The sequence below is a fragment of the Atractosteus spatula genome, chromosome 11 (genome assembly GCF_055471065.1).
Source record: "Atractosteus spatula isolate fAtrSpa1 chromosome 11, fAtrSpa1.hap1, whole genome shotgun sequence".
In the NCBI taxonomy this organism is placed as follows: Eukaryota; Metazoa; Chordata; class Actinopteri; order Semionotiformes; family Lepisosteidae; genus Atractosteus; species Atractosteus spatula.
In genome coordinates this window covers 45,662,670-45,687,085 of record NC_142716.1, presented here as the reverse complement: position 1 = coordinate 45,687,085, position 24,416 = coordinate 45,662,670, and the positions used below count along the sequence as shown (strand labels likewise).

At 42.2% G+C, this 24,416-nt stretch overlaps 1 protein-coding gene across 3 annotated transcripts in view; it reads left to right on the top strand.

The window, feature by feature from the left end:
* rnf213b (ring finger protein 213b) overlaps positions 1 to 24,416 on the top strand; it is a 43,224-nt gene that overhangs the window by 5,444 nt on the left and 13,364 nt on the right. For all 3 annotated transcript variants that reach the window (XM_088926803.1, XM_088926804.1, XM_088926805.1), the window contains 40 exons: positions 82 to 248; positions 403 to 674; positions 1,265 to 1,500; positions 1,837 to 2,049; positions 2,521 to 2,722; positions 2,827 to 2,882; positions 2,961 to 3,123; positions 3,305 to 3,454; positions 4,158 to 4,256; positions 4,950 to 5,072; positions 5,723 to 5,888; positions 6,244 to 6,411; positions 6,587 to 6,736; positions 6,891 to 7,501; positions 7,703 to 7,862; positions 8,080 to 8,297; positions 8,681 to 8,824; positions 9,259 to 9,411; positions 9,735 to 11,103; positions 11,414 to 11,598; positions 11,818 to 11,970; positions 12,155 to 16,048; positions 16,475 to 16,611; positions 16,941 to 17,039; positions 17,432 to 17,550; positions 17,776 to 17,892; positions 18,430 to 18,473; positions 18,633 to 18,789; positions 19,032 to 19,167; positions 19,447 to 19,641; positions 20,299 to 20,432; positions 20,841 to 21,016; positions 21,340 to 21,540; positions 21,751 to 21,938; positions 22,208 to 22,331; positions 22,439 to 22,539; positions 22,776 to 22,958; positions 23,233 to 23,378; positions 23,651 to 23,750; positions 24,144 to 24,255. In XM_088926803.1, coding sequence (XP_088782929.1) covers positions 82 to 248; positions 403 to 674; positions 1,265 to 1,500; positions 1,837 to 2,049; positions 2,521 to 2,722; positions 2,827 to 2,882; positions 2,961 to 3,123; positions 3,305 to 3,454; positions 4,158 to 4,256; positions 4,950 to 5,072; positions 5,723 to 5,888; positions 6,244 to 6,411; positions 6,587 to 6,736; positions 6,891 to 7,501; positions 7,703 to 7,862; positions 8,080 to 8,297; positions 8,681 to 8,824; positions 9,259 to 9,411; positions 9,735 to 11,103; positions 11,414 to 11,598; positions 11,818 to 11,970; positions 12,155 to 16,048; positions 16,475 to 16,611; positions 16,941 to 17,039; positions 17,432 to 17,550; positions 17,776 to 17,892; positions 18,430 to 18,473; positions 18,633 to 18,789; positions 19,032 to 19,167; positions 19,447 to 19,641; positions 20,299 to 20,432; positions 20,841 to 21,016; positions 21,340 to 21,540; positions 21,751 to 21,938; positions 22,208 to 22,331; positions 22,439 to 22,539; positions 22,776 to 22,958; positions 23,233 to 23,378; positions 23,651 to 23,750; positions 24,144 to 24,255 — 11,521 coding nt within the window. The remainder of the gene's footprint in view (positions 1 to 81; positions 249 to 402; positions 675 to 1,264; positions 1,501 to 1,836; positions 2,050 to 2,520; positions 2,723 to 2,826; positions 2,883 to 2,960; positions 3,124 to 3,304; positions 3,455 to 4,157; positions 4,257 to 4,949; positions 5,073 to 5,722; positions 5,889 to 6,243; positions 6,412 to 6,586; positions 6,737 to 6,890; positions 7,502 to 7,702; positions 7,863 to 8,079; positions 8,298 to 8,680; positions 8,825 to 9,258; positions 9,412 to 9,734; positions 11,104 to 11,413; positions 11,599 to 11,817; positions 11,971 to 12,154; positions 16,049 to 16,474; positions 16,612 to 16,940; positions 17,040 to 17,431; positions 17,551 to 17,775; positions 17,893 to 18,429; positions 18,474 to 18,632; positions 18,790 to 19,031; positions 19,168 to 19,446; positions 19,642 to 20,298; positions 20,433 to 20,840; positions 21,017 to 21,339; positions 21,541 to 21,750; positions 21,939 to 22,207; positions 22,332 to 22,438; positions 22,540 to 22,775; positions 22,959 to 23,232; positions 23,379 to 23,650; positions 23,751 to 24,143; positions 24,256 to 24,416) is intronic.

Sequence of the window (24,416 nt, the reverse complement as noted above, 5' to 3'; positions counted from 1 at the left end):
AATATTGTTCTTCTTCTAACAAACCTAATATACAGAAGATTGATATGATTTATTTGGTTTATTTGCTTATTTGTTTCTTAGGGGGCTTGGTAAGCAAGGGTACCTGATTGAAGCTCAGTTCTCTGTGGAGAAACAGTTCCCCACAAGAGGTGAAATACAATACAAATATGCTGTTATGAAAAGAGGGAACTGTATTGAAGAAATGGCGTATCAAAGAAAATTGATACCTTTTGATTGGCAATTGAATGGTAAGAACACAAAATAACGATTTTAAATTGATTCAGAATGTAGTGAAAATAAATTCTGACTTGGCACATAAAAATTAAAAATGTCCAGAGATTGCTTTTTTAATTTTTAGAAGCTTTTACTTTGTACTAAGTAATTTTTTTTTTCCACATCCAGAGCTGCACCTGTATGAGGGCCATGTACATTTTAATTCACTGACCTATGTGGAACGGCTTCTTGGATTTTTCAAATCAAAGGAAGAATGGATTCTAATGGCCAGGTCGGATGCTGGCGAAGTACTCCTGCACAGAATCTTTGAAAAACTGGTGCCTTCAGAACGAGAGAGTATTACACGGTTCATAGAGCATTTGCATGCCCTTATGTGTCAAATAAAAACAGCTAGTCAACGTGTATTTTACCCTGGCATTCATTACTGTCAGCCTACGGACGTGAGTAGTATTATTTGATTTCATTGTATGAACTTGATTTAAAACTGACATTGTACTGAGGGAGATATTATGAAAGAAGGAGACCAGCAGGTTGTGGTCAAGTCCAAAGTTTCAATTCTAATTCCTTTTTTACATTCACAGAATGGAAATAGGAATTTGTTTTTATTAGGAAATGGAATTAAAAAATATTTAATGGATTCCAACCTTGTTCCACAGCATTATTTTACATCCCTTAATTTGCACTCTAAAGCAAAGTGTTGCTGAGGTGGCTGTGGTGTGTGTGGTGTTGTTTTGTCGGACAGTTGACCATGGATGTGTTGTCCACCTGCCTGGTTCTGCCCTTCTAGCTCAGATTGAAAACCTTGTTACTGCCCCTTGTAACAGTCATTTCTTTTGCATGTACTTTCCAAGTGTGATTTGTTTCATACAGTTTTTGATCTGATCGGTCTGATCTAATCATATATTTCTTTTGTTAAACCTTGTTTAGGTACCTGATATTGCTTCTTTAGAACTATAAAGAAACTGTAAAAATGTGTACCTTTCTTTATCTCTTGACATTTGAATATTTGTTTCTCACACCTCTCCCACAGCTGTCCCAGTTTATTGTGAAACATTTGCTGCAGTTGCTGCAGAGGGGCTCTGACCAGAGCACAGCCATGCACAACCCTCTGGTGCTGGGCCTCATTGTGTTCCAGGTCAGCTGTGCCTGTGAGCTACAGCTGGCAGCCAAGGACTGGGCAGCAGTGTGCCGTCTGCTGTGCTTCAGCCCTGCCAGGAACAGCAGCCACCTGGTAGAACTGAAGAGCCTGTTTCAGAACTTCCGACAGTACGTCACAGAAGTATTTAGTCCTTCCTCGTGACTTCTTTATAGGTCAAAATACAATTTCAAATGAAAACTCTGAAATGGCACAAGGGCATTTCTTTCTTATGCAATTTTCATTTGAAAAGACAATATCTGGGTCATAACATTTACAATTCTAGTTTAACGTCTCAAATATCACTCCATGAGAAATACCACTGAAGAAATAACCTAAGAGACTTCTAGAATGAGTGCAATTTAAGGGCAGAATTTGTCTCTTGCCTTTCTGAAGTAATAAATATGTTCCACAACACAGTAATGCTCTCTGAAAGCTCACTGTGTTTCTGTCCCCTGTGTTTTCAGCATAGTGATCGGGTTGATGAATCGTTGTGCCCGGAGCATGGTGGTGGAGCTGCCATTACTAGTGCCACTACTGCATGCACTCCGAGAGCCCAGTGAAGGCGGGACCAGGGCTGAGAGGGGCAGAATCCCAGAGGAGCAGGACTGGGCAGGCATGGAGGGTGTGGAGTTTTCCATTTATAGAACGTTTATCCGTAGTCTTTCTGACAAGAGGAGGTACATCTCATTTCTTTTTTGCTCTTTTGTTAGAGATGACTGTCTGCAGGTTCTTCATTCTTCATTCTTCATAATTAAGATGATTTTATTTATCGTATGTGAGCAGAAGGAAGACCCTTTCTGATATTTTAAAACCTTAGAATCATTGCATGTGCCCTGTAATAAGCCAAACCCAATGTAAGGGTAAAGTTGTGTTTTGTTGTGATTGGTGGTTGCTGGTTAATGCTGAAAAAAGTTAATTCTGGACATGATATGTTCTAAGTATTGGACCTAATTCACTGTCCTGAAACTAGATTTTTGTTTGGAGTTTACTTTGAGATTCGACATTGCTAAAGATTCAGCAGCTGTTGAAAAACAGAGGTTTGCAGCATAAAGGCTGCATATTTTATTACAATAAAATAATTGTTTGCATTTCTGTCTACTGAAAGTTAAATAGACAAGAACTCATTATATTTTCACATTTTCTTTTAGAATGATGCTTGACTTGATGCACGCTCACAAATCTTTAGGAGGTGAGAGCCCCCAGGTGTTACACAGCTGGCTTTCCCTAGTGGCCACTGAGGACATTCCAAAATATTCCAGAATGATGGGGACAGCTCTAGAACATGTGGTCCAGAGCCTGCACTACAGACTGAAGGAGTGTGGAATAAAGACCCCTGATAAAGATGTTCTGGTGTGTAAAGTCCAGCTGATACTGGAGTGCTTTTTGAGAAGTGTTAATACTTTTGGTGTGCGTCTTTGTCATTTATATATCCTTTGTTTTTTTATTCCCATTAGGCAGTTGGGGAAACCATCGAACATATGTTGGAGAAGCTTGAAGAAGAGAAAGAACGGTATTTTCTATGAATGCTTATATTGTTGGAAAATTAACCAAAGATTCCTTTTGTTTCTAACTTGTATTTCTTTTCCAGGATATTATCCTCTGGACAGCTTGATTACATCCTGATGTGCTGTATCAACAATCATAAGAGTGTCTGTAAAATGGCCAGACTGGTTCCACACTATAAAGTTGCAGTAGCCTCCTTCCAGCTGGTGCTGAAAGTAGCTGAAATTCAGGACTCTTTCCTAGGGAAGGTACTGGTACTAAATTGTTCTATGATAAGCGACACAGAATGCACTTGGAGAATTATGATACTACAGACAATCTTTCAACTCATTATTATAGCTGTGCGGAATGACATTACACATGCATGCTTAGACATAGTGAGACAGCTGCCTTTTGTAATCCACTCTAACTTGAATCTTCCTCTTCTAGGATTGTGAGGGGGACAGCTCTAAACGATCGTGTTTGCTGGAAAAGCTGAGTGGCCTGCAGAGTGAATTACGCCAGTGGAGGGAAAGCCTCCTGCAGCTCCCCCTTTTTTCAAGGGTAAGAAGGGGTCTCAGCTATCCTAAAGAGCCAGAGGTATGTGCAAAATAGCATCTTTACATGTGGACACTTTGTTTAGAATTCATGTTACATTTCGATACATTTCTTTTTCAAACTTTCCACAAACTGTAACAGGTCATTCTAGCTTTTGTTTGTGTGTATTGTGGAACTTTTTCTGCACATGCAAGGTATTAAGCTATTTTAAATAAGTGTACATGACCCTTGCTTAATCTTTACATGACTCAGTTATATGCCATATGATGTAAGGGATGCAAAAAGAAATCATTGCAGTCTATTAAAAATTAAAACACAGAATAGCTTGTGTAAATGCAATCAGTGCTCTCCACTGAAGATGATCACATTTTGATCAACATCTTTACATGCAACTCTGTGTGCAAACCTATTGTTCTGTGTTTTACCAATTAAAATGACCAAATGACCAATTATAGACCAGTTTACCAATTATAGCTGTTGTAAGTGGTGTCACCAGTAGGTGGTATTCTTCCCTCTGTATCAGACTTTCCAAAATGTGAATGACACGTTAAACCAAGGTATTAAAAAAAAACAATGACGATGACATGGAATTTGGCATCCAAGTGACTGCATTTCCCAGTTTTTTATTTAGCTATTTTTGATTCATTACACTTAATAAGAATCTGTGGACGTGATGTATGGTGCAGTAAAACTTAAAGTAAAGCTATTAGAAATGATCATTCCTTTTCTCTCCTTTTGCTTTCAGCTATGGGACAGTCTGTTGGGAGTGAAGTGTGCTATACAGCCTCTGTCAGACCAGTGGAGGGGAGCTGTGGAGAAGGACCTGAGAAAAAGGATCTGTCAGGTACAGAGGTCAACCCCTGGGTCAGAGACCATGGACTGGAAAGAGACAGGGGCATTTTACTGAGGAATCTGAGTGTGTTTGCTAACCTTTCATAGAGGGCAGTTAATTCCTCTATGTTGAGAATGCAGGTGATACACCTGTCAAGTGACTCTGCTAGTGATAGGTCATTGCTTTTTCTAGGGAACATGTATGACAACTGGACATTGCAAGACCTGCATTTTTGGGCTTTAGATGTATTCTTTCTGTGCTGTCATTTAAATATACCTGTATATTCCTTTTTGTTTTAAAAAGCCTCTGCTCTAGAAAAGTGGTCTGTTCTTTACACAGAAAAACAAAAGCCTGTTTATGTGGTGTCAAAGTATAAAAGTGCATAGACGTGTCTTCCTGCATGGCGTTTTGTAGATTTATTTGAGAACTGCACTGTAACTTCTTGCACCCTACACTGTGTATTAGCCCATTTCCTGGGCCCTTTCCACTAACACAGCTGCTGCATCAGCTATGACTTTTTTATAACTATCATAGCTACAAATGCTATTTTTGTTCCCTTAACCACTACTACAACTAGTAGTACAACTAGTACAGCTACTACTACTGGAATTTCTCCTGTAGTACAGAATGCAGTGTGTTCATACTGTACAGAGCAGTAATGTAGGGATACTCAGTGTGCCATTGAAAGTTTTTCTTCCTTCACAGGCTGATGATTTACAAAGCATTGCTGTCTGTTGTTGGGAGCAGTCTGCCTTGAGCAAGACCTGCCCCACTGTACAGACCTGCTTCCGTGAGCTCTGTCAGTCAGCCATCCAGGTCATCTGCCAGGTCAGTACAGACCAACTACTCTCAGGGAATGCTAGCATACAGACAAAGACGCTACATAACTAATAAGTCAAATGACATAAATAATGTATAAAAAATAAAAGATTATGAAGAACTTAGGGGAAACATTTGATCTTGTTTCGGAGATAAAGGGTTTGGAGCATGAGACTTTCTAGCCTGATCTCATCAGATCTCGGAATATAAACAAGACAGGGCTTCATCAATGCTGGAATGTGAGGTGTCTAAGAACAGAACAGATAGCTGTTGTAAGTGGTTGACCAGTAGGTGGTGTTTTTCCCTCTGTGCTAGACTTTTTGAAAAGTAAGGGACATTGTGCCGGAGGAGGTGTCATTCTTCCGATGACATGTTAAACCAAACTACTGACAACTTGATCATGAAAGATCCTATGGCAGTGCTGGTAAGAGTACTGGTGTTAGCCATAGTGTTCTGGTTGAATTCCACTTTGGACTTGCACAGTCTGAGCTATATAAAAATACTCCTTAATTAAATTGGTGATGTAATTTCTCGCCTATCCACCTAATCTGCTGTGCAGTGAGGCAGAAAATGCATTTCTTTAACGCAAATGAAAAAGTAAAGGTGGAAAAGCTGGGTGCATGCCATGTAGATTAACTTGAGTGTTCCTCTTTGCTCAGAATGAAAAGGAAGGGGAATTGCTGCATTTTCTCAACCCTTTCAATATGGAGATTCCATCTACCATCCTGTCCAGCATCATCCTGGAGTCCACAGCCAAGGCAGGGGAGGACCTGACAGGCCTTCTGCTTAGTCGGCAGTCTTCACTCTCCTACCTTCTGTCTCAGGGTACGTGGTGTGCCAGCTTTACAAAAGAAACAGTTTGAACAAAAAAAAAACATTAAAATTATTGTAGTTGATTGGTTGCTCGTAGTTTGTTGAGGATCTATTCCAACCATGTGCTGAACAGAGAGAACCCTGAAAATACTTTATATCCACTTCATTTTTGGGGGCATGGGTATGTCAAATTGAGTATGTTTTATTCATGTTGAAAATGTGGTAATATTTTATATCACACTGCCAATACCACATAATGTATTATTCCTAATTGCAACCTGTGTTATATCCATTTGAAACAAGCCTTTTTTCTAAAAAAAAATTGATGATATTAGATTTTCCACTCTTCTCTCTCTAATGTTGTTAGGTGCTTGGCAGAAGCTGCAGGTAGATGAGAAGGCTTTGCAGACTCTTGAAAGGGGTCACTCTGCCCTGGCATCTCTAGTGGAAGGGTTGTTACTGGGTACCATCCCTCTGGGACATCTCACAATCATTCTGCAAAATGAAGATCAATTCAAAAAGCTGTACCACCAGCGTAAGTGCTTGTGATTCTTCCTTCTGATTACAAACATACTGTATCTCTGTTTTTGGGCTTTCAGAAAGACAGTTCCATTCACAGTCAATGTATCTGCTGACAGGAGAAAAAGACTGATCTATTTCTGGTAAACGTGATGCCTCATTTTAGCTCTCGCTGATGTTTTTATCTTCAGAAAACAAGCTGTCCACGCAGAATTTCTTCCACGGCAGTGCAGAGAAGATGCTGCGGCAGAGAGAGGCTGACCTTCAGGCCTTTAACCAAGTGAAAGAGCACATGGACACCCTCATAAAGATGATCAGCAGGATCTCTGAATCTGTCACAGGTAACTTTGTCTTTGGACTTAATCATAAAGAGAAGTCCTGATCAAAGGTTTCTCTTCTTTAGAAATGTTGGCCTTGTCAGATTTTATCTTCTGGGTTATCCAGTTGTTAGCCATACTGAATACCTGAAGTGTTGTGCTGCTGTTTTCCTCACAGTGGAAGATCTCTCACATCTCAAGCAGCAGCACAGAGCAGAGCTCCAGTCTGTGAGCCTTGGAGATCTGGTGGAGGTTGAGGTCCACAGGCCAGAACTGGAGCTCCATGGGCAGGCACCGCGGGCTGTGAAGTGGTATATTGTCTGCGACATGGTGCGAGACATGGCTCGAGAAATGCACCAACTGCGAGACAGCACTCTGCTACTCAGCCTGTGGGTCCAAATGGCAGTATCCATGAAAGACAGTCAGTTAACTTCCGTAATGACCTTGAGAAAGGTCCAGACTGACATCTGGAAACCCCTACTGCTCCAGTACCGTCAGCTGGGCTTGAAGATTGCGAGGGGAACTGTAACATTTCAGGAGCTGGACAAGGCTCTTCAAGAGGCCGGGGACCGGGGAGAGGGAGCGGAGATGAAGAGGGAGTTGGAATTGATGGCCAGTCTGCTGGAAGATGAGGGGCTTGATGTGGAGTGGACACAAACTAGGCTGAATCAAATTCAGCAGTACCGGCAACTCCACGCTGCTGCATGGTCTGCTAGTACTGTGCTAAGGATAGCACAGAAGCTAGAACTTTCTGGGGACTTCACACAAATTGAGAGCCTCACACAGCTGGTAAGAGTATATCACTAGCTGCTCAGTATACCATCAGAATCCTGAGAATTTGTGAAGGGAACTTTTGCAAGCTGTTGAGAAAGAATGCATTACATTACAAAAACACTGATACTGTATATATAAAATGTGGGTATAAATCTAGAATACACATATAATATGCAATGGGACATATTAAATGGAGCTTGATCTTTTCTGTTTTAGAGGGAAGACTCGTTCAAAAAGAGAAACCTCAAATCGCTCACTTCGGAGCTCATCTGTGCCAAAGAGCAACTTGCTGGAGTCACTGAGAAGCACACCATTTGTCTAGAGGAATTCCTGAATTGCCAGTCCTTGGTTAACTGGGTCAAGATTAACCTTGAAGGTGAGTGATGTTCCCTGCAAAAGTATGTATTTTCTGGTCATATTGATAGGTACTTATACTTTCTGAAAATGTTTTTGTGTATATCTCTTAGTATTTATGTTTCCTTATTTTAGATTCCTACCAATATGACGGACAAGGTTTGTCCTCAATGCTCATGTAAGGGCAGGCTTATATAAGTTTGTTTAACGACCTGTTTCAATATCACGTTCTTTCTGAGGTATGAGCGATTTGAAGGTGTTTGTGGACCTGGCCTCCATTTCGGCAGGAGAAAATGACACTGAGATTGACAGGGTGGCCTGTTTCCATGACGCTGTGATGGGTTATAGCCCTTTCTTGTACTCCCTGAAGTCCAGTGATAACTTTGAGAGGTTTATGGCCTGCGCAGAAAAGGTCTGGGAAGCTCTGAGAAGAGATGAGAAGCTTCCAGAAAAGCTGGTGAGTCATTCTTTAGATTTATGCTCTTGTGTCTTTAGGGATGCAGATCAATAGCATTAGACATCAAAGTGAAGATGGCAATGGTTAAGAATTTGCAATATTTAGCTGGAAATAGCAGTGCTCTGTACTACCAGATTTGGCTTCAAGAAGGTTGTGAAGTGTTTTCCCGGATACAGATACTGTTTAAATACGACCATGAGCACAAGTTTTGAAATGTCATCATGTTTACAGGAAAGACTTAATATTGATTTAAATTTGTTTTTTTGATCTGAATGTATTGTGCACAGTTTACATGTACCATGTTTTCTGTTTATAGTTTGTTGCACAAGTAAAAGTAAGATTCTCCTTGATCTAACTCTTCATGCTGGGATTTGTTTCTCCAGAGAGACTCGACACGCTGGCTGGACTGGCTGAAGGGCCTGCGAGAGACTCATGGTTCTGTGGAGCAGTCCTCTCTCTCCCTGGCCACAGCCATCAACACTGAGGGGGTATACCAAGTGGGCAAGCTTCATTCCCAACAGGGAAAGGTGCATTCATAAGTTCAAGTGTTCCCTGTGTTTTTACAAATATTGAACCAGGTAGTGAAGGGGTAGTCTTAAACTATTTTTGTCTGGAAGACGGAAGCCTAAAACATTTCTGCCAAAATTAGAGACATAAGCAAAATCAAGTGCAGTGATTTACCAGCTATTCAGAGTGCATCTGATGTAAAGCCTCTCTTCTTGTATGTTGTGTATTTTCTTCCTGTTTTGTTTTTGACAGATTTATGGGCAGTTAAACCTCTCATTACTGGAGTTTTTTGTTTTCAGGATTGGTAAACATGGTCATAATGAGGGTTTTGGATGAATGTGGTTATTAGGTTGTCAAAGGAGTGCCACTCATTTTAACTCCTGGTTATAATAAAACACCATGTATGGTATTAGCTATTTCAGCAAGGCTGATTGACCCTCTGGCTTGATTCTAGCAATCCTTGCAAAGCGTCTTGCAAGTGACTGTGAAGAAAGATAGTGTGGAGAAAAGCTACAGCCTAGAGGAGCTGCTGGAACTGCAGAACAAGCTCATGTTGATGTCATCCAAAGGAGAGCATGGCAGAACACAGGTCAACAGGTTCATGCAGGTGGTCCCTTTTTCTTCTCTCTGGACTGTACTGTACATCTGGTGATGTGAGTGATAGGCTAAGGCACAGAACAGACCATTTGATCTGGAAAAGTAATTCTGTTCAGGACACATTTGAGAAACACAAGTGTTTAGCTGTTAAAAGGTTCTTGATTCTTTTATGATCAAGAGGCATGACGCATCAATGGCTTCTTGAGATCATTCACAAGAATCGCCTGTTTTGCCAGCTGAAAACAATTATTGTAAAGTTTTCTGAGTAAGTGTTTTTGTCTGACTACCATGAAGAATTTGGATCTAATTCTCTGTGTTTTAATCTCTCACAAGGTGTTTGAAGGTGTTCAAAGGCTTGGTCGTATTCTTCTCCAGCTGCACTCGTCTGGGAACATGCTCTTTCGTGAGTGGAAGGCTTTCATTCACTGCAACCAGGATCGTCAGCCCTGTATTAAAGTGCACTTTGCAATGCCGATGATGGAGGCCATTGAATACTCTGGGGAGCTTGAAGAGCAGCTGCAGGAGGTGTGCCGATCTATGGAGTTTTGTCACAGAGACTGGTGTACTTTTATCAGTGAGATGCGCTCACAGTTCTATTCTCTGAACTATTACACTGCTGAACAGATTGTGTACCTGTGCCACCAGCTTCATAACTGTCATACAAAGAAGCTACCACAACAGATTTTAGCCTTGTTGTCCTTTGTGAAGCCTGGATGCACCTTGAAGGACATCAGAGTAGCCTGTTCCACAACTCCTGAGCTTTCCAGTGAACCAAGCACAGAAGAGGAAAATTCAATTTCATCTGAGCATGAAAGTGCAGGCAGTAGGCATGAAGAAGAGCCAACAGAAGTGATAGATTATAGTGATGATGTAGTTGAGGATGATTGTAATTTTGATGTTGTCTATAATTCAGATTATGAAGAAGAAATATCATCTCTGGAACATTTTTCAGATGAAGAAAAACAGCGGGAGACAGAAATAGAAATTAGTATGAATCTTTCAGGCAAAGAGGCCTGTGTGAAAGAAGACCCAATAGAGACAGTGGAGGATCTTTGGAAGCATTTCAAAGAAAACATGGCGGGGTCCCTGAGTGAGCATCTAGACATTATCACTCTTGGTCAGTTCCTCTCATGCCTTTCAGATATGAACAAGCAAGACATAAAAAGGAAGTTGTGTCCAGTACTGCAGGAAGGGAAACCCAACCTTGTGCTGTGCCCAGAGTCAGATGTCCTGAGCACAGCTCTGGGCCTTTATGTGACAAGTCCTGATCAGCCCTTGCCCTCCAGTGATGAGCTTTTACTCTGCAGAGAGGACACCACAGCAGAAGTGGTAGAGATCTTCCTCAGAAGGGCACTGGGACAGGGTAGACCACATGACCAGGAGAAGATCTTCACACTGGTCAATCCAGGGCTTCTAACTTACGATGTAGGTGTCACAGTGGGAGAACAATTCGAAGCCCTAGAGAGAAGCTCTCATCCTAACTACCATCTACTGATAGTCTCTTCTGTAAAGCATCAACACAGATATGTTCCTTCCTTCTTCAGTAACTGCAAGGTACAGGCTGGAGTTGGTGTTTCAACAGAAAAAGGGAAGAGTTATCTCAAGCGCCACTTCATTGTTAAGTTGGAAAAGTCTCATGTCTCACATGCCTACCCCGAGCACCTCTCTACCTGGGTGGTTTCTTCCACACGACCAGCTGTAGGTAAGGGAGACTGAGGGATGGTAAGAAATTCATAGTGTAGTAATATATTTCTGTAGACCTATTAATACATAATGATCTAATATTTGTTTCTTAACTGCGAAGTGTTCTGTATGTCTGCTTTGAGAGAAGGAATTCAGTCAGTAGGATGTTTTTAACCAGTGAGTTGCTTTCATATTATAATCTTGAAACTCTCTGGATACTTAGAGAAGGGATGGTTAAATACGTGTACAAATAAAGTTAATTTGTCTCTGTGTCTAAATGTTTGTTCTTATAGTCTTTCACCCTGTGATTCACCTCTGTGTTTCTTCAGGAAAGTCCTTATATGTGACCCGCCTGTTTAAGAGATTCCAGGAGATGTCTTCAGAAGCACAACTGGTGCGGATCAGACTGATAGAGCCTCGTATCGACCCTGACTCATTTCTGAAGAGCCTGACTGATGGGCTCATGCCACTGAAAGAGCACGACTCTGCCGTTGTTCACATCGATGTTGCAGCTGTATGTACTGCAATATATTTTTCTATCTGTCAGTGTTTTATATGTTGCTAAGTTTATGGGGAAATTGAAAAAGAAACCCTCTTCTACTGAGCATTATGTTTACATCAGAGCAATGGTTAACAGAGATATTGGAAATGGATGTTTAATGATTTAACTGCTACAGATTGAAATACTAATATTTCAAACAGCTAATTGGGCATTCTTGTTTGTGATGTGCAGGTCCGAACAGGCTTGGAGGTATTTCTTTTTGAAGTCTTGGTCCTGGGCTGCTTGACTAATAGTGAGGGGAAACTATGGAGAAGGAATCCAGCTCATCTGTTTCTAATTGAGCTTCTTAGAACAGGTTCAACCAGACAAATTCATGCAGAGCAGGTGAGCATGTTGGTACTCTCCATATGGTGTTTATCATTTTGAAAACAAAATAAGATTAGATTTTGTATACTGTTCACTGTGCATAGGTCTAAGGATATGTCAGTTTTTGTGTGCCAAATAGGAATTTACTTATTTGATTCTTATTCCTCACTCTGTTTTCACATTATTTCCTTGTTTTTTCCAGTCAAAACGAGGCCTGCTTGACATCCTTCCCACAATCCTCTGCCGACCTCCCAAGGAGGTCAGGACTTTGGAGCTGATGAGACGTCAGGGGACACTACAGAGATCCTTGGATCCTTTAATGGATATGCAGGTGTTTGCCAGTGATGGCGTGCAGAGACCCTATCAGTACTTGAAGAGATACAATGGGAAGCAAAGCTTAGATGACTTCACGTACCAGAAGGGATTCATAGAAGGAGACCCATCTGATTGTCTCTATTACCTACTGGCGTACTGTGGAGTAAAAGATCCATCCTGGACAGAATTGAGAAACTTTACTTGGTTTCTAAATCTACAGCTGAGTGACTGTGAAAACTCCTTGTTCTGTGATCCTGTGTTTGTTGGGAATCACCTCCTCGGCTTCAAGAGTTTCATTGTAAAGTTCATGATATTGATGGCACGGGATTTCGCCACCCCATCCATGGATGTGTCTGACCAGAGTCCCACATTTTCCTCCACAGATGAAGACAATGACATCCTGGCCCATCTGACCATCCGCAAGCGCTGGGAGAGCGAGTCGCACCCATACGTTTTCTTCAATGCTGATCATTTTACCATGTCCTTCCTTGGCTTCCATGTGAAGAGGAAACACTCAGGAGCTTGTGATGCAGTGGATCCTCACAGTGGCGAAGTACTAATGGGTAATGTGATGTCTTCTGAGCTCCTTGAGGGTCTCCAGCGTCAGGGGATCTCTCTCAGTGAAGACTTTGATGCTTTGCCGAGGGAGGACAAGATCCAGAGGCTCTCGTTTGTTGTAGGTGCTAAAAAGGGGTGGATAAAAGGGCAGTTTGATCCAGATCCCACTTATGAACTGACTGCTGACAACGTGATGAAGATGTTGGCAATACACATGCGGTTCCGCTGCGAGATTCCTGTGATTATTATGGGGGAAACAGGTTGTGGAAAAACCAGACTTGTCCGTTTCCTCTGTGACCTACAAAAGGGAGGACATCCAACAGAAAATATGAAATTGGTTAAAGTCCATGGGGGGACAACCGCAGAGATGATTTACCAGAAGGTGGAGGAGGCTCAAATCCTGGCTAAGAAAAACAAAAACCAATTTGAACTGGACACTGTTTTGTTCTTTGATGAGGCCAACACCACAGAGTCTATTTTTGCCATCAAAGAGGTGTTATGTGACAGGACAGTCCGGGGTCAGCCTCTGAAGTCAAACACAGGACTGAAAATTGTAGCTGCTTGCAATCCCTATCGAAAACATTCCCCAGAAATGATCAGACGCTTGGAACTGGCAGGACTGGGTTACAGAGTGAAGGCAGGAGAGACAGAAGACAGACTTGGTAATGTTCCCCTGAGGCAGCTAGTCTATAGGGTTCAGCCACTGCCACCCAGCATGGTTCCTTTGGTCTGGGACTTCGGACAACTCAGTGATTCTGCTGAACTTTCTTACACTAGACAGATTGTTCAAAGACAGGCCAGGGATCATGCACTGCCACCTACATGTACAGAAACTGTGTCAGCAGTGTTGGCAGCTTCTCAGAGGTACATGCGCAGTCGCAGAGATGAATGTAGTTTTGTGAGCTTGCGAGATGTAGAGAGGTCCATGAAGGTGCTAATCTGGTTCTACCACCACAGTAATCTAGTTTTCCACAATTTTGATCATCTTAACAGCAATGAGAAGATTTTGAAATGCTTAGCTTTAGCAGTAGGCGTTTGTTACTACCCCTCCTTGGTTTCTAAAAGGGAATACCTCAACTGTATTTATAGGTTCTTCCCAAAACCTTTGAACAGACCTGACTTTATAGAAAAAGAGATCTCTTCATGTCAAGATGTTTTTCTTGAAAACATAAAAACAAGAGACACTGTGGCCAAAAACAAAGCCCTGAAAGAAAACGTCTTCCTGATGGTCATTTGTATAGAGCTTAGAATCCCTCTTTTTTTGGTCGGGAAGCCCGGAAGCTCTAAATCTTTAGCCAAGACGGTGGTGGCTGATGCCATGCAAGGCCAAGCCTCACACTGCAGTCTTTTTAAGAATCTGAAACAGGTGCACATGGTCTCCTTTCAGTGCAGTCCACACTCAAGTCCCGAGGGAATCATTGGCACCTTTTGGCAATGTGCCCGCTTCCAACAGGGCAAGAGCCTGAAAGAATACGTCTCGGTGGTGGTACTGGATGAGATCGGACTGGCGGAGGATTCACCTCAGATGCCTCTGAAGACACTGCATCCTTTATTGGAGGATGGTTGCATTGACAATGACAGACCAAAACCGCACATGAAAGTTGGTTTTGTAGGGATCTCTAATTGGGCCTTGGACCCTGCTAAAATGAACCGTGGGATTTTTGTGTCACGGTGGGATCCAAGTGAACATGAACTGGTGGAGACAGCCAAAGGAATCTGCTCTTCTGATAACACAATCCTAATTAAGATCCAGCACCTTTTCCCAAAACTGGCCAATGCCTTTCTGAGAATCTGCAAAGAGGTGGAATGCAACCAGTTCTTCGGTCTTCGGGATTACTACAGCCTGATCAAAATGATTTTTGCCCTGGTAAAGGCATCCCAGGAAGAGCCAACTGAAAGCCAGCTGGCAGAGGCCATCCTTCGGAATTTTAGTGGACGACTGGAAGAATTTGATCCACTGACTTATTTCCAGGATATATTTCAGGATCCTAGGAAGGTCACCCGCCCAAGCACTCTGTGGATGGTTGAAAAGAATTTAGACTACAGAAACCAGGAGGAAAGTCGCTACCTTTTGCTACTCACCACTAATAATGCCGCCCTTCACATCCTTCAGCAAAGCATATTCTCAAAGAAGGACCGTAACCCTCCTGAAATAGTATTTGGATCGGGGTTCCCTAAAGACCAGGAGTATGCTCAAGTTTGTCGGAATGTGAACCGTGTTAAAACATGCATGGAGACAGGTCGGACTGTGATTCTTCTTAATCTGCAGAACCTGTATGAGAGCTTGTATGATGCCCTAAACCAATACTATGTATACTTGGGTGGGCAGCAGTACGTAGACCTGGGGCTGGGAACACACCGAGTAAAGTGTAGGGTTCACAGAGACTTTAGGCTGGTGGTAGTGGAGGACCAGAATAAGGTATACACCCAGTTTCCCGTGCCTCTCATTAACCGACTTGAAAAACACCAAGTGGATAGGAGAGCCGATCTCACCACTTATCAAAAGAGGGTACTGAAGAAGCTTAAGGATTGGGTCCAAGAATTCATCTTTGTGGATGGAGAAAGGAAGGAGTTTTATCCTCCTGATGTTTTTATTGGGTTCCATGAGGATGCCTGTGCCATTGCTGTGTTGCAGGCCATGGAATGCAGACATCAGTGGAGGGACAAAGAAGTGGAAGGCTTGCAGGAGGATTTAAGTATAGAAGAGCAAATTCAGGGGACAGGGACTGATGTTGAGATGGAGGAGCATGGTGAGTTTGGTGGTTCCTTTGAGGACACAAAAGGAGAAAGTCAGAAGTGTGACACAGGTGACAGCGGTGTGCAAGCAGAAGAACAGAATGATGAGCCAATGGAAGAACAGATTGATATTGAAATGAAGGGGAGAGAGGGAGGAGACCCTATAGCTAAAGTAAAAAATGAACAACAGATGGAAGAAGAAGGAAGTGAAAGGGTGATGGAAGAAAATGAAAGTATGATGGAAGAAGGAGGGATTGTGAAGTGCAGTGAGGAAATGGAAGAAGATGAGGTCCTAGAAGCTGCCAAATGCTTCCTGCTGAACTGTGCTACACCAGACTCAGTTTTGCGGCTCAAATACTCAGAGCTAAGCTCCCAGGAGAAGAAGATGCTCCAAAGAATGTATTTCCGCCAACAGCATCATCTCTCCCTCAGAGATTTCATGGAGAACTACGTGAATAAGACTGAAGATCCTAACAGGTTCATAGAGGTAACTGATTCTTTTTACTAGTTTAACTGGTGGTGCATGTAATGTTTGTTTCTTTATCAGGTGTTATACTTATAGAATCTTCTGAGTGCTTTCTTGAAGGGAAAATAGAACAGGGTTAAAGTAATGTCTAAAATGTTTCTGCATTCTTTATATCTATATTTAATAAGTTTAACTATTAAAATATCCTTTTTTCATTTAAATGCTTTTCATTTCTTTTCACCTGAAATACATACTATAAACTTAAATATAAAATAAATAAACAGAAAAGTTTTCCTCCTAATTTTGGAATTATATTTGATTTACTAATGATTGGTGGTTTAAATGACTTCTGCTTTGATGACAATGGAATTTCATTATTTGCTGCTATAGGTATCCAGTCCTTTTTGTCTTAAGATGTTGCTGTTAACTCCTGTTCGTCTCTGGCAGGTGACCACCTACTCCAGCCTCCTCACCCAATCGGATGTGCGGGCAGTGGCGCAGGCTTTGAGTCTGGACACCAGTGGGATTCTTTTGCTTTCCCTGCACCAGTTTGACACCGAGTCCTCTTTCTGCAGCAAGATACGGTACCTCCTGGAAATTTCTCATTTGCCTTCTTCATCTTTCAAATTCTCAGGCTTCAAGTGATGCTCTCTAAATTATAATATTTATCTTCTGTTTATGACATTTGGGTCCAATAGTATTGATATTTGTGCCAGTAGTCTTCTAAATTGTATATTTCTTCTATAAGGGTCATATTTATTTAATGTAAATGTATCCAAAGACATATTTGTTTTACTGCATATGTCCTAACAAAGACAAGAATGTTTTCGTTTGACATATTTTTGTTTATAGTGAGTTCTCATGTGTTCCTGAGTTCCTCTCTGCCTGTTGTTCTGTGACTGTGCGGTTACAGGAATTTCCTGCAAGAGGACGGGGCTAGTCTGCAGGTCCTGCTTGTCCAGACAGATGTAGAAGAATCTGCGCACTGTGATGAGCTCATTGCCTCTGCCAAGTCAGTGCTCTTTCCTTTTCCTTCTCCAGTACTGCTCCACACAGCAGTCAATGCATTTTATACAATGTTAATCAAGAGGTCCAAGGTTTTGCAGTGGTCCCAAAATTTCTGATTTATTAAAGGGTGGCATGTGCATGTAAGACAATATACATCCTCATTATCATCTTGGATTAAAGATTGTTCATGTTCACAGTGTAAGGCCCTGATCAAGACACATAACCAGTGTCCAAAAATCAACTGGTCTCTTACATTAAGAATCAACAATGCATGAATGGCCATGTATTGAAGGAGGAACCCTATCACAATAGCTTTCTGTAGTTGAATAAGGCTTAGATTATGAATACTATCCTTACTTACTATCCAGTTTTTCATGGTTATCCCCTCTTCTCCAGGTACTGTGCCATGAATGAAATGAGCTCAGTCGGGACCAGAATGCCCCAGTGCTACATGGTCTTCATCACCAAACTGTCCAGGATAGCAGGCGACTCCCAATATATTGGTTTCCAAGGAGGTAGTTTTGAGCATCATATAAGCAGATCACTTCTGCAGTTTTTTTCTGCTTGACACCTTAATTCATACTATGAGATGCTATAGGTCCTTGTAAAGTTTTGTAATCAAAGTCACTCTTCCTGGAAGAATGGTCCCTGATACATTTTTGAGCTTGTAAAAGGGGCTGTAACTGAGTCTTTATTAGCGACTCTGTAAGACTGTAAATTTATATATTTTATTTTTGCAGGCAGGTGGCTGTCAGTCCATATTGATGACCTGCGGGACACAGAGGACATGAGTTCAGACCTCTCTGCTTTCTGCGGCTTTCCTATCAGTGAGCTCCTCACCAGTTCTTCACAGCCAGGTATTCGCTGTGTGTGATATCAAAGACTTTCCTGCCAACACTTGCCCCTAACTAGTCCTCAACAACTCTGGAGAAGCTATATCAGAGATTCTTTTCAATATTGTATTAAAATTCTTTACCCACAAGTTAAATGACTCATCACTCATCAAGGCTTATCTTGAAGCAGATTTTATTTTAAACATATACTGTACATTAAATTGCAAATTAGAAGACCATGCAAAACTGTATGTGGATTTTTGAAAATATTCCACATTTACCCTCCGTGTTCTGTGTATGCTATGTTTTAATATAGAATGCTACAGTCATGGCTTTGGACAACTGAAAGATTGTAGGTTCAAGTCCAGTGTGGGGTACTGCTGTTGTGTTCTTCAGCAAAGCACTTCAGAGTGATCGAGTAAAATGCTACAGTATGATGTAGAAATGGATAGACATTTAAGTTGTTTTAGATAAGAGCATCATCCAGATAACTTCATAGTAATGTAATTTGTGCAAAATCTAATGTGGCTTGGTTTGTTTGTTGTTTGTTTTCAAATCCAGAGCAAGCTGGCAGTCTTGGAGACAGCATTGCTGAAAACCAAAAGGTATAAACTGTTTATTGGTAATTTCAGAGAATTGCACTGCAAGGGTAGGACACAGAAGGCAGAGATAACTGTCTCACTGGGAGACAGATATTTATTTCTGCAGGTGATGATCCTGGCCATTTTCTGACTGTTCCACATGTCTGTGTCTGCCAATTACAGGGAAGCAGTGCCCATCTGGATTGTGTTTCTCTGTTGAAGTCTTGTGTCCAGAGTGCTGTGGCTTTACTGAGAGACACTGATGATAGGGCCTCCCGCAGCATGGAGTGTGTGCAGATATTGCTGAGGCTCATGGGAGAAAAGCAGGGAACTCCAGAAGGTACAAAGCAATAAACAGCTCATTGACATTTTGAATGAACCCATCATCATGCTTTGTGGAAGGAAGAGGATGAATGTTAGAATTTGTCTGCTGAATGTACTGTATATATGAAATAGCTGCATGGCTCATTCAGTAAGATGCCCTTGTTGCTATTTAGTGGAATCGGCTTCTATGACCTAGTGAGCAAAGGTGCTCAGAACAGTCGGCCTTGTTCAATCTCTGTCTTTGCTGTCCTTCCACAGTGAGGTTTGTGCAGGTGCTTCTGTGGAGGCTTTCTCAGATGCTAGCACTGAAAGAGGAGATGGTTCCTTCGCCAGAGGAGTGGGTGAGCAAGGAAGCCAGGAAACGCCAGGCGCTGCAAGAAGGAGGCACCCTCAGGTACCCGGCCCTGGATTTGTAGATCTTTGTTCTTGCCAATTGTCTTCCCTTTGAAGCGCCTCGGTTCAGAAATTATAGTCTGACCCCCCCATTTGACCCCCCATAAAGTCTCGTTGTGAACTCATTGTGTTCATTGCAGTGTTTTGTGCAACACTAGAGTACGCATTTTATCCTGACTTCAAGGTTTTTTACCTCTGATTTCTGGTTTAATAACTAGTGGTATAATGCGATTCCCTACTGGAAGTGTTTCTCTGCACTGATGGGCATTTTCAATTCCAGACATACTGTGTGGCGCTGCCTACAGGCGACTATCACTCCAGTTCTGGCCCGAACGGTAGAGGTTCTGGACCGGGACTTCAACCTGGACCTGCTGCATAAGAGTGAGCCTGGGAACTGGCTCACACAGCTGTGGATTGACATTCTGGAAGATTGCCAGATACTCGAAGACCACCTGATTTTGCCCCAGAACCAAAGGTAACTTTAGGTGCATTTCTGGCCTTTGAGCAAGAGTGAGATAGAAGCACTTCTTAATCCCAACCAAGAGAGACCTTAGGGCAATGTTAGCGTGTTCTTCCATGCATAAGGTAATAAATTATATGGCATACTTTAATATTTCCCTTACTACTTACCCTGCAATGGCCTGGCATCCAGACAGGATAGGCACTGGCTCCCCTGCGGCTGTGTAATTGGAAAACAGATGGCAGGATGGTTATTGCTAAGAGGTGTTGTTGCTTCCTAGTGGTCGCCTTCGTATATATGAGATGAAATAGGAATTAAGAGGCTCCTGTGTGTTCATGGTCAATCATAAAGTGACTTTTCTCACATTGCAGAGAATCCTTTATTAATTTGTATTGCACGCCTCTCAAGTTAGTGCAGCCCATAGTTCAGTGCAAACATAGATTTAGCAACACGATGGGATAGTTTCATTTTTGTTGTCATTATAGTATGCCATACAATTTTATGAAGAAAAATTACTCTAAGATAAAACTATCTTGCATTTTAAGAGACATTTGTCTTTTGATTAAATACACTGCCTTTTTTGTGTGAGAGCTTTCAGCAGGGGTATATCAGATTCCATCTGAAGCTAAAATGAAAACGTTTGGTATAACATGTACCAATCCTCTCTCTCAGTGTAGTGAATGAGGAGATCCCAGTGCAGCGCCATCTGTGGTTGGGGAAGCAGGCACAGCCCTGTGCTGCCCCCTTCAGCTGGTTGATCAGATTGCAGTGTGAAAGCCTTTGGGAGGAATCGTATTATGTTCCAGGTTAGTGCCTTAAAAAATGTACTTCTTCTGAAACAGAGCTCATGTCTCAAGACGCAGTGATCAGTTAGATGACTAGTCAGGATTAGTCACCCAGGATACTTCCAACCCCCTGCAAAGCAGCACCTCCAGCAACCTGTCAATCAATGTAAAGAAATAATTAGCAATTCCAAACTGGGTAGTTATGAAATGGATATGGTACACAAATCACAGCATGTCACTTATCACTTGATTACCAGAGATCCCTTTCTTTTCCAAAGTCCGTGTATTTTTCAAAATGCATGGGATGGATACATTTTCTCTTCATTCTGGGCTCTGGGCATTTCCAATAGAGTTGATTCATATTGCAGCAGAGTACAGAAAGCAGTTACATGCCTTAATTATCTTTTAATTGTCTTTTACTCTGTTTAGGGACAGAAGAGGACAGTGGACAAAGGATCCTACAGTTTGTGACCAGTTTTAAGAGCAGCAGGCTGGGCAGCCATATTACGAAACTGGCAGAGGAGGAACAGAGAGAGCTTGGCCACCGATTCTTACAGGACTTCTTGCTCCTGTCCATCAATATCTCCTCCCAAGAGGAACTGAAGGTGGGCCGTGCCCTGTAAAAGCAAGTCTTGCTCCAGGCTTGTCCTTTAGTTTGTGCAGATAACTGATGATATGGCTTGTGGACACCATTCAATAAAATAAATCTATATGCCTGATATAGATTTGATATCTCTGATGAAGAGCTCATACTATGCTGTGAACCTGTCAGGGAATTGTCTTAAGTGATCGTCAGTGGTGATATACAGTAGTATCCCTTTAGAGTGCAGACAATGAGCAGGGCCTTCAAAAACGTAACCCACTATAAGGGTTCTGTATAGATAGAAAAGATTGAAGGGGTGACATGATCCCTCATTTGTCTTCGTAGGTATTCACTAGGGCGGTGCTGAACTGTGTGTCAGAGCTACAGCAAGAAACAAAAGTCTCCTCTGACCTGTCTCCAGCCTGGATCGTAGCAACTTTCAGACATTTTGGGCCACGACTGGTCAATCTCTCCCACATCCTGCAGCTTCAGCCTCACGTGACCAGGATTCTGCTGGAGGGGTCTCAGAGTGGGTCTCCTGAAGTGGTAAGCGGTTGGGAAAAGGGTTGGGTAGATTGAATAGAGCATAGCTTCCAAACTGCAAAGGCCGCTTAAAACCCAGAAATGACGTCAGATTTAAAATATTACTTCTGTTTGTGCTATGTAGAAGAACAAAGAGTTAAATCAATAACTGTTTAAGTTGAATAGTTATGTTTTATATATATTACATAATTCTATGTTGCTGCTTTGTATCAGAATGAGGATGTAGTGGCTCTTGGGGTGTGCGCTGAGGCGATTGAGAGACACGCCACTGGAACACTGCAGGAGTGCCACTCCCTCCTGCAGAGTGTGAGACAGCTCCAGTCCTGTGTGGAGAGAGCATGTGGACAGAACTACAGCACCCTCTGCAGACCTGGGTGTCTCAAGCAGCTGGATACAATCAGGTGGGCTTAAAAACCCTTGGGCATTAGATATCTAATTTTTACAATTTTGTTTTCACTATCAAAGCTGCTCTTAGTTGCGCTGGGTTTTCTTTTAGTGTTGTGATAGTTTCTCTTTCTTTAAAAAAAATAGAATAGCTAATTATTTTGTGTTGTACCCACCTGATTTGGAAATGTTAATTGTGTGTTTTTCAAACTCTGGTGGTTACATCTTAATTTCAGGTATAATCTTGTTTTGTATCTGTGCTCTAATGTTACTGCTGTCTTTGCAGGTCTTTGTGGCAGGGAGTGCTTGTAATTGCAGCATTCATACAGCAGGTGGTAGTCAGAGTGAGTATGACTGGAGACCAGAGACTGGAAGCTCTGGCTTTGAAACACTGCACACTGCTGCACAAGGTGAGATCCTGCTTCACTTTTATATTTATTCCCCAGTCCTGTTCTTCACAGTTGCCTTGCAAGACTTGGCTGTTTTCTGAATGGATGTGATTTTCTCTTGTATCCAGTTTATGCAAGGCTACCCTGAACTGAGAAACAGAGATGCACTCCAGGGGCTGATGAGGGTTCTCCATTCCTGCAATGAGCAATCAAGCCACCTGGACTTCAGGTGATGGTGCCTTTTATCCTGTTAAACACCTCAGCCCAAGAAACTTTAACAGGATTTATGAGTTGGGTTTTTAGATTTAATGCATCTCCACTGCACTGTTCCTGACTCCTGTATGGAGTGATCTGTGGAATTAGGCATTTGTGGCCCATCCTTATCCAATGGGATTGTAATGTAATGTACTGTGGATAGGTCAAGTAAAGAAAGAGGAAGTAAAGAAAGTTGTTGCTGTTTTGCAGGTATGGCATTCAGAAATGTCCAGTGTGCCTCCTGGTTGTCTCCGAGCCAGCCATTCTCCCCTGTGAGCATGTTTTCTGTCTCACCTGCATCCAACATAGCATTGATGGGGACCGGCTGTTCTGTCCTCAGTGTAAGACAGGTCTGCCGGCAGATTACCAGCCAGCTGTGTCTGACAAGCTGAAGTAAGTAGGATTATACAGTGCTATCGTTCCTTCTGTGCCTTGAGATGCTCCAGAAAAGCTAATTGATTGATCAGCCCAAATACAGTAGATGAGCAGATAACTAGACATTGAATTTAAGGAAATCCAACATTTTTGTCTAAAACATTAGAAAAAAATGTTTGATCTCTTCCAATTCATGCTTGTGCGCTCAGCTTCAGTAGGTCTTTATGTATCTTGAAATCTCTATTGATATAAAGAAATATGGATATTATTATAACTTCTGTCCCTCGCTTAGGTGTGCCCTGCAGCACCATGAAATTCTTTGGAGACAGTGCAACTGTTTCTTCCTGGAGGTTGTGTCACGGTTCTGCCTCGCAGAGGGGACCTGCCCTGAGGATGGCATGGTGGAGCTCCTCTTCTCCCTGCTCATCTCTGCACAAGGTGAAAAGGGGGAGAGTGGAGGGAGGGGGGGAGGGAAAGGTGAGGCAACTGTGGATAGAGAGAATTTAAAGTGCGTAATAGACCAAGGAAAATGTGTGTAGTCATACGGTTAAAGGAGAAAAAAACTTGGCCTGGATTAAAAAGTTCGCTCTGTTCCCGGATCAGTAATGTGATTGAAATGAGCTGTGATAGCTACTGTAGCTTTCAGATCTCAGCTATAGAGAGCTCATACCAGGTACATTGACCCTGCTGGTGTGCTTCTGTGCCCAAAGGTGCTGTGTACAGGACTAGAGAGCTCAGCCCTTTCCTGGAGTGTGTGGACCACAGCCCTGTAGTTCGCTCTGTGCTGCCCAAACTGTTGCTGCACTACAGGTACCACCCCTGCTACTGTGCTGTGTTACACATTTGTAACCTTGTATTTTACCATGGGAGAGCTGTCAAATGCTATGAGCTAGTAAGCTTATACTGCAGAACTTTCTCATGCAGGAAACCCTTGCTTTCACCTGTGGGTTATACAGTACTTTGGTGTTTGTACCTTAAACAAAGTATCAGTTCACAGGAGCTTTTTACTTCAAAGGAGTATGGGAGCCATGACCTGACTCTATCTATTTAGGGCACTACAGCACTGTACTGCAAAATAGGGAGAAGCTCTTGTTGAAATAAGTCATGGATCAGTCATCAGTTATGACTGGAATGTCAGCTGTTTCCCAGTGGTAAATTAAGAGAATTAAGGAATTAAGAGGGGTTAACAGTACTGTGTCTCAGTTTTGAGCAGGTGAAGGGTCACATCCAGAGGTACCTGCAGAACCTGGAGAGGAATGTTCTGGACCGGGAAGACCTCACTGAGCTGTACTTGCTCTTTGTCAACTGCTTTCAGGTAAAAGAATCAGAGAGCAGAGGGGATAACAAGTAAATCCCTAAATTTCACTGCACGCTTTTTTTTGGTACATGGTTCATTTTAGAAATTAATTATTAGTAAAATTATCCTCCTACACAAGGAACTTCTTTTATCTTTTATGCTGCAATATGTTGCAGCTT